We start from the raw sequence: 14,160 nt of genomic DNA, 5'->3' as shown, positions 1-14,160 counted from the left end.
TGGTTATTGTTAGTGATAGAAGTAAGTAAACTAAGGATAAACAGTGACAATTATCATTGAAGTTGATGGTGGAGTTCAAGGCTCGTGCAATATATTAGTTTCGCAAATTATTAAACATGCGCTTACATGGAGAGAAATTTAAGTTGCCATTATAAATTTATCAAGTATGAAAGGAAATTAGCCCTGTCGTAGGTTTATTCTTATTATATAAATTACAATATTTCACGCATAAATTGATTGGGTCCGGCAAAGCCCAAGCGGGCTTAGGTGGATGGTGAAGGCGTCAAAAGGAAGTTACTTGTAGTAACTAAACTTTTATGAGAGTAATTTCCCTTATGAAGTACTAGATTACTTTTCAAGATTGCTAAGTTTCCTTAGGTAGGTAGTAAATTAGACATACCTTTCTGTAATTAAGGAATTATAGCATAATAATTTACTTCTCGTGATTGAAACTTGCCTTGTTGATCACTCCATGAGATGTTGTCCTTTGTTTGTAAGTTGCCTATGTCTTTCATAACCACGGTGATTCTACAGTTTCTATATAATTTTTTCATGGTAGTAATGTGCATTGTGAGATAGTGTAGTACTTTCTGGCAATCATCCGACAAAATGAGCAATGTAACATCAAAGTAGTAACATAACCTAAGAGGGAGTAGTTTACCTTATGGGAAGGAATTTATCTTGAATGTACTTCCTTTTGCTCTAAGGATCACTAATCTTCGTAGTCATTAGCAAACTGAATGAAAGCTATTTCTTGACGACTGTAGTTTCCCTTATTGTTAATAAATTGCAAACAAAATCTAAACCGTCCACGAATATATTGCAAATAAAAAAAAATGAAGTTCATTAGTTGTTTTTGTGGTCGTGAAGTACCTATTCTGATTGTAAACTAGCCTTTGTTATCATAGATTTTTGTAAATGCAAAAATTATCCTAAAGTGTGTAAATTTTCTTCCGCAACCATTTGTAATAACCTGCTATAGCACGTATGCTGATGGGTCTATCCGTCAGGTTTCAATCCCATCCTTGGAGTCCTTGACAATGGTTGGACTTCCCAATCTGGAAGATATATGGACCGATGAATCTCCATTGGGGCTGAGCAGTCTCCAATCTCTTAAGGTCTCTTCATGCAAATCTCTCTCAAAGGTCATCAACTCCAGCTCACTAGTAAAACTACGCAAGCTACACACTTTAACGGTACAAGAGTGCGTTGCGATGCAAGAAATTTTTGACCTCGACGGACTAGGTCACGGTGCAAATATTGAGACTCTTTCTGAGCTACACTACATCTACATAAGAGGATTACCAAGCTTAAGGTGCATATGGAACAAGAATCCTTGTGGAATTGTGAGATTCCATGAATTAAAGCAATTAGAGGTGTCTGACTGTAACAACCTCGGGTTTCTGTTTTTCCCATCTATGGTTCAATCTCTCCCACAATTGAGAGAACTAAACGTACTATATTGCAAGAAGATGGAGGCAATCATTATAGAGGATGAAGGGTCGAGAATAGAAACATCAGAAACTCTAGTATTCTCGATGTTAACCAATTTATGCGTTGGAGGTTTGGAAAGTTTGACGTGCTTCTCTCGCAGAAAGTGTAAGATTGATTTTTTTTTTCTGGTTTAATCATTAAAAATCTTCTTAGATTAATTCATCCCTGCAATGCAAAAGATGGCATTAATTCCTTTCATCTAATTAAAAATCGATGACAGGTTCACGTGAAGCTTGGAGTGAGGATCATCTCAAATCATGCTACACTACTCTCTTCAATCAAGAGGTACGTAACAAACGCTACGTCAAAATCGTATATATAACAAAAATCCAATGATTGCATCAATTTTATGTGCATAGCACTTCACGAGTTTACATGCTGTGCATTTCAAGTTGCCACATAGCGTTACAAATAATTGGCAAGTTTAAATTCACATCAATAAGAGTTGGATCAATCACATCAAAGTATTAAGACATTGTAAAAGATGATATATTCATATAGATAATTGTTATGCCGGCCAGCTAAATAAGTAAAACTAACAAATAGTTATATTGGAGACGAAGAATGATCGCCAAAGCCCACTTTGGTTAAAATTGATTGCGTTCCACATAATCACAGCACCATAAAAGCTGGATAAGCCAAAGTAGAGTTACTCTTCAAATTGTGATTTTGAATTGAAATGAAGAATATATAGTAGAGTCACTATACATACAAAAGTTGGATAATTAATCTTCAATGAGCTCAATTGTCAACTCTCAAATTATGTGGTTAAATTCACTCCTGGTAACTATATAGTAAACGATTTTGTGATATAGCAATGTTCATTGGAGAACACTTTATTTTTGTTAATTTTGCTATAAAATTTATGTATATTAAGTTCGTATCAAATCGTGTCATTTATGAATTTCTCATATAATCATTTGCAAACAAGTTAATTCATATTGTAAATTGCCAGCCTTTCAATTCTTATGTTTTTAGCTACATCCTCACGCAAAAGAAATGTGGTTCTGGTTGAGACTTTCTTTCCATAAAGGGACGTGGGACGTTCACAGAGTGCTTACTTCAAGCTCTACTTACTTCATGCTTTGTTTACTTCTCTTATTTCCCTCATTGCGCTCGGTCAACGGTATACCTTATACAATCCAGTAAACCTTTAGTCCAGGTCGGTATTGTTGTCCAATCCATGCTTTGTGTTGTAAGCTTTTTCCAACTCGATTTCTTTGGCTAGCATTCCTCTTCTTCTTTTTTTCCTTTTCATGGGCAGCACCGAGTGACAAAACGGAACATGCTACTCTCTTGATATCCGAGGTTTCCCACGTGCAATGGATCTCCTACCATTGTTATTGCAAGCATCTCATACATGCTATCTATGAACCATGAGTGGTCATTTACAAGAAATCAATATTCTGTATTTTCAAAAAACATAGGGAAACATAGCTTAAAAATACAATAATATCCCAAATTATACGTGTATTTTTCACACGTATTTTTACACCTTTAAATGCTTCAAACTTGTACAAAAATGTACCACAACATAGAGCATTTCAATATGAACACGTCGGTACCAAGAACGCGCCGATCGGACCTCATACGCATATTTAATTTAAGGCAAAACAGGAAATTTACGTGCTAAAAAAAATATCGCGAAATTGTCAGCCAGTTGCAAAAGGGGAATATTCTCGCGTGAGGGAGGGCAGAACCAAAAACATATGCGATGTGGGGAAAAAAAAATTCGCTACAGCCGCTCGCACGCGCCCACACTGCTGACCCTGCACATAATCTTTGGCGCATGGCTTGCACGCGCCTACAATTTTTATCTAACAATTGGATCATCCAACACGGTAACAAAGCAATGAATCTTAAAAGGAAAATTCAATCAATTAAGTATATTGAGTTCTTTCAAGTGTAAAATGATATAAATAAGTTTTGTTCGTTTTGACCCAAGCAATCCCTTCTTCAATTTTTTTGTTTTTTGACTTTTTCAATTTTTTTAGAGTGATATAATATTGAATAAAATTGATTGATATTGGCTTTAACCGGAAGTTATGATGTCCCCGACATATTTCACGTATATTTTGGCGTAATTAAAGATTATTACTTAATAAATTGTAATATTATTTATATCGCACATGTTTAATTTGAGTAAATTAATAGAAACCTAACGGGCTAACTAACAGAGTATGAGGAATAATACACTAATTTTGAAGTTAAACTTGTCCAAAATGAAACATTGAAACTACTTCTAGTAAAATGAAAAAGGAAATTTGCTAATATGGACAAATCAAACAAATTTGAGGAATATCGTCCTTTTTGTTTTCAAATATTTCATGTTGTCTTTTGAACTGTCCTTAAAAAATATGGAGAGACTAATAATATGTCAAAACATAAACAGAAAAGCTTTGGTATGACCTTTGCAAGATGACGATGCGGCCACAATGGATAGACCAAGATTGTTAGGAGCACCGCTTCTTCCATATGTATTCATGAACTTTTCAAATTAACATAATCACTAATTTCGTGAGCGATACTGCAGATTACGTTTCCTAGCCTGGAGACATTACGCATCTTTGGGATGGATAGTATTGAGATAATATGGGACAATCAAGTTGCTGCGGAGTCTTTCTGCAAACTAAAATTGCTTAATGTTCGTAGATGCAACAAGCTTGCGAACATTGTTCCTTCTTACATTCTTGGACGGCTCAAGAGCTTGGAAAGTTTGCAGGTAGAATCATGTGATTCGCTTGAAGTTGTTTTCAAACTGCAGCCATTGAGTCCTCTAGATGGACATCCCATTGCTCGTTTCCCGTTAAAAACATTGGACTTAGAGGGATTATCAAAGCTAAAGCGTGTATGGGATAAGGAACTTCACAGTCAAGTCAAATTCCAGTGTCTCCATTATGTTATCATTTCCAAATGCAAGAGCCTCACCTCTCTATTTCCAGCCTCAGTAGCTAGGGATCTAATGCAACTTGAGGTGTTGAACATCGATGGATGTGGTGGCATTGTGGAACTCATCGAGAAGGAAGGACTAGTTCCCAGGGATGTGTTCCCAAAGTTAACCTCCCTCGAGCTTAACCATCTACCAGAGTTGAAATGCATCTACACAGGAACACATGCTTTACGTTGGCCGGCATTGAAGACCTTGGAGGTGGATGGCTGTAGCAAAGTGGAGATACTTGCTTCGCAACTTGAGAATGAGATGCCACCTCATAAACAACCTCTCTTCTTGATAGAAAAGGTACGACCCAAGATTTTTTAATTAATTAATTTCTTGCTGCTTCGCCGGTAAATTGCGATTGTGATTACAATTGAGTGCAAACGGGAATGTAGGGATTTACTTGAGTGCAAACGTGGGTACAAGAAGTCAAATGTAAAAGATCCGTGATAACGTCTATTGCATGGGGTGCATTTCCTTCCGTCGAATTGCATGAGACTCAACATCTTAAAATGCAGGACTTATACCACAATACACGAACACTCTTTTAACTAAGCTGGTTTTAGATTCTGATTTGACTAATTTCTCAGGGCGCATTCTCAAATCTGCAAGAGTTAAAATTAGATTTATATGGAGGGATTGAGATATGGCATGGGCATTCTCATGACGGAGAATTCTTCGGCAAGGTTAGAGTTCTCGAGCTTCATCATTTCTCGAAGGAATCTGCAATATCCACATGTCGTTTTGTTCGGAGTTTAACCAACTTGGAAGAGCTGGTTGTACACAATTCTGATATAGAAGAGCTGAGCGACATTGTGGAAGCCAAAGAAGGCCCAAGGCACGAGCTAAAAGTAATACCACCATTTTCCAGATTTTTTCAACATCTCAAGACTCTAGATGTGTCATTTTGTGATGGGTTATCAAAGATGTTCACACCTACAATAGCTGGAAATTTGGTGGAACTCACGGAATTGAGGATAAGTAAATGCAAAATGTTGACAGAAGTCATTTGTGACGATGGAGGTGAGGAGGGGCTTGTGGTGGTTTTCAATCAATTGAAGTATATGGAGCTTGATGGGTTGACGGGCTTGAGATGTTTCAGCTCAAGTAAATACGCTTTAATGTTCCCACTCTTGGAAGATGTCATTGTGAGTGGATGTCCCAGCATGGAGTTCTTTTCTGAGGGACCAATAAAGGCGCCAAAGTTGGAGAGAGTACAAGTCTCAACAGAAGTGTGGTTTTGGGAGAAAAACCTCGACATCACCATCCAAAATATGTTTAAAGAAATGGTATGCATCGGTTAGCAAATTCTGTGAAATTAGATGTCCTTGTTGCATTTTGCTAACTAGAGTTTACATTTAACGATGCTTTTTCAAACAGGCTACGGTTGCTAGAGTAAAGTCGATGTGGCTGTCTAAGTTCCCCGAGCTAATTGAAAAATGGCACAGCGAACTTATTCCCATCAAGCCCTCTTGGCAATTAGAATCACTGGTGGTGGATAAATGTCCATCATTTACTAACGCTATTCCATCCAGATTGATACCTGTTTTAAACAAAGTGAAAAGATTGCATGTGCGCGATTGCGAGTCGCTAGAAGAAGTATTCAATCTTGAAGGGCTGGAGGGCGTGCGAAGCACTCAGGTGCTACCTAGTTTAGCATTTCTAGACTTGGTCAACCTACCAAAGTTGCGGCGAATATGGAACAACCACCTCCAAGGGACACTGCGCTTTGATATGATATTTGGTCTCACCCTTTATAAATGCAGCAACTTGAGACATGCTTTCACTCCATCGATGGCTCGGTGTCTTGCCAATCTATGGCGGATGGAAATAAAGGAGTGTGGTCAAATGGAAGGAGTGATCGCAGAGGAAGAAGGGCAAGGAAGCGCAGTGGAGAAGATTACATTCCCGAATCTTTATTGGATGAAGCTGGAATGTTTGCCCAATATGACTAGTTTTCTCTCGGGGAAGAATCCTCGGCTGGAATGCCCCAAATTAAAAGAGCTGAGCATCGCCTACTGTCCCAAGATGAGAAGTTTAACTAGGCAACCTTTGATGGAGATAGACCACCGCACTCCTTCACTTTTTACTTCGCAGGTCGGTCTTCACTTTCTTTATCCAATGCTTTTGATGTTTAGATTAAACATCTTGTCAAATGGAAGCACCAATGGAAGTTGCAATGCGACATCCGCTTTTTTCCTTTCATTTGTTTTTGCCTCCGAAATCCTCAACACGCCACACAATGTCATCAGTCAAGGATAAGAAATTAGTTACCCATTACAAATTGATTGAACTTAAATTGTGGATAGGTGTCACGACTAACTAAAACTTCGTAATTTTAAACCCATTCACAAATTGGATGAACCGAAATCTTCCCAATCACCGAAATCAAAGATAAAGAAGCATGAAACTAGTCACCCGATTTTTTGGCGGGGACAAGTTGCAATAACGTAATTCACAACAAAATGAAAATTCCATAAAGGCTCTTAAATGAACAATTCATAGCAGCTCATACAATCGTTTCATTTTTTTTTTTGGGTATTAGAATCTATTTTTGCGTAACATCTTTTATTTGTTCACGAAGACTAGTTGCATTTTCCCGGGGATCCTCGTCGGTGTGAGAAACCCGCCTTCAAATTTCTTGTCACACGAAATTTTTAAGAAAATTGCGAAAGTATTCATGTGTTATTTGAGATCGTCATTTCGTTCTTTGGATCGTAATTCGGTGAAATGTTCTCCTATCTTTTTTGTGCATGAGTATTAACGGGTGGTACCGGCTGTAAGGTAGCTTATTTTGTCGCACCGCACACGGCCTTAGTCATCTGTCCATTAAAGTGAAAGCATCAAGCAACCCCTCCTTGATCGTGTCACTAACAAGTTCTAGAATGTTGTGATTTGTGGGAGGAAAGTAAGTTCATAATTCAATGTCATCAAATTTATGGTGTCATTTTTCCAAATATGGCAGGTACAATTTCTCGAGCTTTGGTCGATATTTCTCTCTCACATGGAAAATTTAAGCAAAATATGGATGGATAGTCCTCGAGATACTCTCACTTTTGAACATTTACGGGAAGTGAAGATTGAGAATTGTAAGAGCCTTGAAAATCTGTTTCCGCGTTGGGTGGCTACAAGTCTAAACCAATTTGAGAAACTTCGAGTGGAGTTTTGCGCAATCAAGGAAATAGTCGCGAGTGGGGATGGCACTCCACACTCCACTACTGCTCAAATACTTTTCCCACAATTAATCTCTCTAGTATTCCATGATATGCCACAACTCAAAAGCTTCTGCCCTAATTTGCCTACTTTGAACTGGCCATTCTTGAAGGAATTGCGAGTGACACATTGTGACAAACTGAACATGTTTCCTTTGGTGACAACCATGAACAAGTGGCCTCAGAGAGATGATCATCAAGACATTTCAAACCAAGAAACACACTCTTCATTTGAGAAGGTATGACTACAACTCTTCTCCCTCGGTTTCTACTTTGTTCTTTAAAGTACTTACTAATCTTATGTTCACTGTACATTAATCGTATCATGATACTAACGTGGTATCCCTTGGCTATCGGTTTGTTGATAATACAAGATATTTCTAATATCATAAGTATACTTTTTGTTTGGGGACACTTATGAGATATTCCATTATCTAAAATTACAAAATAATTGCAGATTGTTTTAGAACATAAGATATTCCTTAACTAATCTAATTAAATATAATGTACTTGGGAAGGTCAATGAGAACTTGGCACATGGTCCTCTCCATTGTTCTCACGTTTCTCACCATTGAACTTTTCTTCTCTTTTTTATTTTGTACAATCTTTAAAAAACATACTCTAACTTCATTTCAGAAATAAAAGCATTGGAACCCTAATTCACCGTATTCTTCTTTATTCTTTAATTCACCCCGTTATGTTCCACGTCCATCGCATACTAACAAAAACTCGCAGCCCCCTTACGTATAGTTTTTAGACAACGTAACGAACCTCATATGTTTTAGTAACACTATGAGTGAATCCCCGTGACAGGTTTACCTTTTACGGCACATGATTTACTTCTGAATCTTGTTGAATTTACTTTTCTCATTGTATCGGCAATTTCGCAGGGCATTTTCACCTTAGAGAGACTTTCATTGGACGATAAGGTTATTCAGATGATACAAAATGGAAAATTTTCTGAGGACATCTTTGGCAAGTCAAAAGCACTAACATTGGCATGTTTTCATGATGAAAATGCCGTCTTTCCTCCCATATCCCTCTTACAGAAATTTCGGAACCTACAAAGCCTTGAGTTCTTTTGTAGTGCTTTTGAAGAATTATTCCCTGATGATGGGCTTGTTGATGAGGGAAAATGTTTGGTGCTTGAACATTTAAGAGAACTCAAGTTGAGCAAGCTACACAACATAAAGCATGTATGGAGGAAAGACCGTTTAGTGTCCAAAATTCTTCAGAGTATTGACAAACTTGAGGTTCGGGAATGTCCTAGTTTGACAACATTATTTCCAGCCGAGATATCCTTTCGAGATTTGACGGAGCTAGTGGTGATGAATTCCTCCGGATTGATACATCTAGGGACAGCTTCAGCTATCGCAAGTTTGGTGCATCTCACTGAGATGACTATAATAGAATGTGAAAGAATGAAAGAAGTAGTGGCGGACGATGAAAATGGAGAAGGAAAAGTGATTTTTTTTGGGAAGCTAAAAGATTTGACACTCAAAAATCTGCCAAGCCTAGAATGCTTCTCCTCCACCAAAAGTTGCGTCTTGAGGTTTCCATCCCTGTGGAGGATTAAAGTGGAAGAGTGCCCCAAAATGAACATCTTTTCTAAGGGTACGCTAAGCACTCCAGAGCTAATGTATGCGTCACTGTTCAGATACGAGTCGCACTGGTGGGAACGGGACTTACAGGGGGGTGATCTCAATGCAGCGATACAAAGGTTATCGGCATAAACAACCAAACGCGCACGGAATAAGTAAGGCCCAATTAATGCAGCCATTCTCATCCTTTGGTTTTTCTCTTTGCTTTTGCATCATAAGTTCTGAATTTCTTCATGTTCATGTTCATGTTCTTAAAGCACACGCTCTCTCTCTCTCTCTCTCTCTCTCTCTTCAAATTCAACCAACGCACGCCTCTCCAGCTCGCCCATGCCTCTCCAGCTCGCCCATGGAGACGATGCAGAACGGACAATCTGCAGAGGAGGCCGCGGTAGCTCGGGACGGCTCTGTTTGCGGATACGAGTCGCTCCATCGCCTCCTCCGCCACGATCTCAACCCCCAAGTCTTTCAGGTTTTCCCTTCTCAATTGCATCTCTCTCCTCAGTGTCGCTCGATCGATATTGGCTCGCGGAGCAGTATCCGGTCGATTTGAATCCTCATCGCTGTTGATCCGATTGACTTGGCGTGTATTTCTCGAGTGTTATTCTTCGATTAGATTTTGACCTGAGCTTACTAAGGATATGAAGTTTTTTTTTTTTTTGGTCAGGTACTAAGGAAATGAAGTTGATTCCGTGAAATCCATGGGATTAGAAACGACATAGTTTCGTTTTGGGGAAGATGTTCTGGCACTGGTGCTTTTCTGTAAGCTTGATGGTGCTAACATCTACATATTTGGAATTGGTGCTGATCAGGAAAGGAAAGGCTTCATGGAGAAGGATTGCTGTAGTAAAATCTTGGAATGAAATACGCAAATGATGTGGTAAGATTGTACGATTCTGTTTTGCTCGATTTGTCTCGTCTCTCTGCTCGGTTTTTCCAATTAAACTTAGGCTTTGCTGTTTAGATGAATATTGATGTCATTAGTCAATCTAGGAGAATGTTTGTATCTGCTCTGCATCTTTCGGGTCTGCATATGTAGACATACCATTTCATAGTCGAGTTAAATAGGAGCTGGACTTCCGTCAGAAAGGTGGATCTTAGGAATTCTAGTGGTATTATTCCGTTAGTTTTCACAATTGGAATGGTTGTGGCCTCCGGAATCATACAACTGAACACAAAAAGAATTACAAGAAGTAAGGATAAACAGCTTAAAAGTCTTAGTATAGAAAGTTGGAGTTGATCGAGTAATTTCCATTCCGAATGAATTTTGAATTGACACGGATCAACTGCCCATGAAAATATTTGTTGAGACAACTGAAATGACTGAGCAATCGGTGCCTAGTTCCTAAAATGTCAAAAACTCAAAGCATGTCATTCCGTTGTGATACAATCTTACTTTGTTGTTAAATCTTTATGATATTGATTTCAGGAAGTCAGTCGTTTACATATTGGATTGAATTTGTAAGGACTCTTCAAGTTGATCCTCTGGTGGATTCTGCAAAAGCTCTCTCATCTGAATGTAACTTTGACATACAGGTGATCCTACTGTTTCTGTTTTTGTGGTGCTTACTGGATGTGGAGATTTAAAGGTTGTTGCTAAGAGTCCTGGTCACACTAGTCTGCACCGTTTCATGTGCTTCAATACCATTTGGTTGGAGTTTGATAAAGACTCACTATAAATAAAATAGGTTCCTCATGTAAAATAGTTTTCTTGATAGTATGAAACTTGTTTTCTCAGCACATTCCTGCTTGGAGCATATGGCGAATCTGAGCGTGTGCATAAGAAATACTTGCTTGTCATCGGTGAGATGACTGAACATCCTGAAAGGACTGAAAAAGCTTTTTGGTGTACTTATCTCTAGGGCAATCAGTTTCAATACCTCATGTTCGTTTTGGCAACCATGGCAGACAAAGTTGCTTAACTCCACCCAACAAACACTCAATTTATGATTGCCTTAATCTAATGTCACCTCAATAGCCTCTGAAGCAAGTTCCTCTAGCATTGCTCAGGCCTGCAAATGAAAGTTCAGGCCAACAATTGTTTGGAAGTTCTCTGAGGGACATGAGCAAAGATCTTCCGGTGTGTGCTCCTTGTTCTCTCTGCAAAGGGGCATAGGGAGCTTCTATTTATAACTCGGTAATCTTTCATGCCTGTGATAGATAAAAGAGTCTGGACCGACTAATATTATGTCACTTAGATTCATACATATGGTCCTAACTGGGGAAATATTTGTTTAAAAGCAATGAATTGCAAAGATCTGGTCCAGATGTCCTTTGGCAATATTGAGAACTTATCACTTGGGAGGTCTTGAAGAGCATAGTCCTGGAAATGAGCTATTCTGAATTCTGTTTTAGCATAGATTCTTGGTTCTGAGTTTTTCTATGAGATGGAAGGTGTGAGAAAGTCTGACTAGCATAGTCTTGTGCCATGTTGGGATTCTGTGGAGTTGGCGAGCCAACGGATAGAGTAACGTCCAAAGTTTGATGTCGTCGAACCATTCTAGTTGATTAAACTTGCTATCGTTGAAGCTAAGAAGTGCTCTTACATATTCTTTGTGGCAGTCGCTATTTGGTAGTTGTTTGCTCTTATTGAAAAACATTACTGCAGTTCTTGGCAGGATCCTTTGATTTTTATTCATTCTGACCAGTTTTGTGGAATTGATCAATTTATTATGATTTTCTTTCAGGCATTTCGCTTTACGGCAGACAAGGAGTAATTAAGAGAACCACGAGTTGTCAGAGTTGGGCTTATTCAAAACTCTATAGTTCTTCCCACAACTGCTTCCATTCTGGATCACAAGAGAATGAAAGACGCTGCAGGTGCTTCAGGAGTGAACATCTTATGCTTGCATGTTAGTCACGTCATGAAGATTGAGCTGTACATTTTTTGGTTTCTCCTTTTGGACTTGAAAGACTGAAATTCAACTACTGAACTAATCTGCAATCTAGGAAGCGTGGATGATGCCATTTGCCTTTTGCACAGGAGAGAAGAGGCGGCGTGAGAACATGTTCATTGTCAATCCTATCCTTGAGAGGGATCGCTGCCGTTGCCAACAGTTCATTGATCGGGTAGGAACAGAATCATTTTCCAATCTGTTCACATCAGGCAACAGGAAGCCACGGCAAGCTGATTTCAGGCACTTTTATGGATCCAGTCACTTTTTAGCTCCAGATCCTCCGTGCACACGCCGCTACAGAGATGGATCGGTGGTCTAAGACATGGATTTGAACCTCTGTAGGCAGCTGAAAGACAAGTGGGGGCTCGGGATGATTGCTGAGTGCGAGCTCTGTGCGGATATGCTCGCTCGGTATCTGATCCCTTGCTGCGTAAGAAGTCCTCTTAAGTTCTTGATTTACAAAACTGTACATTCAGGGTTGACATTATCTGTTCGTCGTTCATGTTCAATCAACGTGTTTCCATGAAATGCAAGGACACCATGAAATTCAAGGACACGACAGTTCAATCAAAAGTTATAGCTCAATCATCATGCCTTCTCAAATCTTGCGTGGGAAACCAATGAATAGCATCTTGAATAGCATCTTTTTGTCATTTCAACAGCATAATTACGTTCTTATTAAAACGAGAGAGCGAGGGTTGGGACGCTATGAGGAAAATGAGCTTATGAAAAGTCTATTTCGAAGGTTAAGATGAAAGCAAAATGGAAATGCCTCCCAAGGTGCCTGAAATGCTGGCTAATGCATGGAAATTGCTTTAAAAAAAAATCCTCCTACTTTTACAAGTTCTTTAGTCAAATTCGTTCAACACCAAGTTCAACCAATGGGGCAATAGGTCGAAACGATTTTGTGACGTGAATAAAATTTGTCCAATGAGAACGTCCACTTGGGCATTAGCATTGGCTAAATTTTAGAAAGAAACATGAATGAATATAAATACCAATGGGGCCAGGGGGAATGAGAGGGTGATCTCAATGCAACCATACAAAGGTTATCAGCATAAAATTGGTGAGCTCCAATTAATGCCATTCGTATCCCGACGTGTGAATCACAATATGTTCTAAACTCTCTTATCTTTTTAACCTTGTCTAGTCACCGACAAATGGAAGCTACTGATGCGGAGTCAGAGGTTGAGACGAGGAAGATTTTTATCCAGGTAAGTGATTCTATTTTCAATTTCCCTCTTTCTCATTGATTGACAGTTTTGAAAAAGAAGACGGAGCTGCCGATGAGAACTGAAGCTCATGGGTAGAATAGTCTCTTCACCTAAAAGAAAGTTACATAGCCCTCCCATAAAGTATTGCCGTATATGGTAGAAAGGTAATTCACATTAGCTAATAAACAAACAAAATTAGGCATAAATGACTCTTAAAATGATAACCGATTTCTAATTGATTGACCATTAGTGAGCCGAATAAGCAAATCCTTTATCGAAGCATCCCATTTGGTTTCTTTTTCCTTTCCTTCGACTCTCTTAACATTCGATATCCATTGTTTTCTTTTCTTTTCTTTTCTTTTTATTGTGAGAAATTGCGTAAAAAAAATCTTGACATTTAGCTTAACGTACAATCAAGGTCTAAAATTTGAAAAAGTGCGATTAAGTCATAAACAGTTTGAATTGAGTGTGTCAAATCCTTCTTGATGACCACTCAACGAGATTTGCTGACGTCACATGCTTCAATTTTCTATTAGGTATTTAGTGACCAATACGCAAGTAAATTCAGATTAAAGTCTATTGATCACTTACTGAAATAATCAAGGATGAATATCAAAAGCCAGCATTGACATTGAAAGAGGAAGTTCCATAAAAAGAATGGTCCCTGACCTTTTCAGCTTAAGACTAGAGGTGGAGTTTGGCCTCACGCCATAGTCTGCCCGGCCCCTATCACCTTGTCAACTAATTCTATGGATTTCAATCTCAGTACCTCTAACACTCTTCTTGATACATTTTCGATCGACTAACAGA

The 14,160-nt window shown here is 38.7% G+C and overlaps 2 protein-coding genes across 2 annotated transcripts in view; both read left to right on the top strand.

Annotated features, from left to right (window-relative positions):
- The window catches only part of LOC125315205, a 206,594-nt gene that overhangs the window by 5,230 nt on the left and 187,204 nt on the right, over positions 1 to 14,160 (top strand). The window contains exons 3-4 of the mRNA XM_048279636.1: positions 4,028 to 4,732; positions 5,020 to 5,718. Coding sequence (XP_048135593.1) covers positions 4,028 to 4,732; positions 5,020 to 5,718 — 1,404 coding nt within the window. The remainder of the gene's footprint in view (positions 1 to 4,027; positions 4,733 to 5,019; positions 5,719 to 14,160) is intronic.
- Positions 1 to 14,160, top strand: part of LOC115733737 (probable disease resistance protein At4g27220) — a 191,802-nt gene that overhangs the window by 127,764 nt on the left and 49,878 nt on the right. The window lies entirely within an intron of this gene.

This window comes from Rhodamnia argentea, chromosome 5 (assembly GCF_020921035.1).
Source record: "Rhodamnia argentea isolate NSW1041297 chromosome 5, ASM2092103v1, whole genome shotgun sequence".
Lineage (NCBI taxonomy): Eukaryota > Viridiplantae > Streptophyta > Magnoliopsida > Myrtales > Myrtaceae > Rhodamnia > Rhodamnia argentea.
Note: the sequence above shows the minus strand (reverse complement) of the source record. Positions and strands in the feature narration are given on the sequence as shown.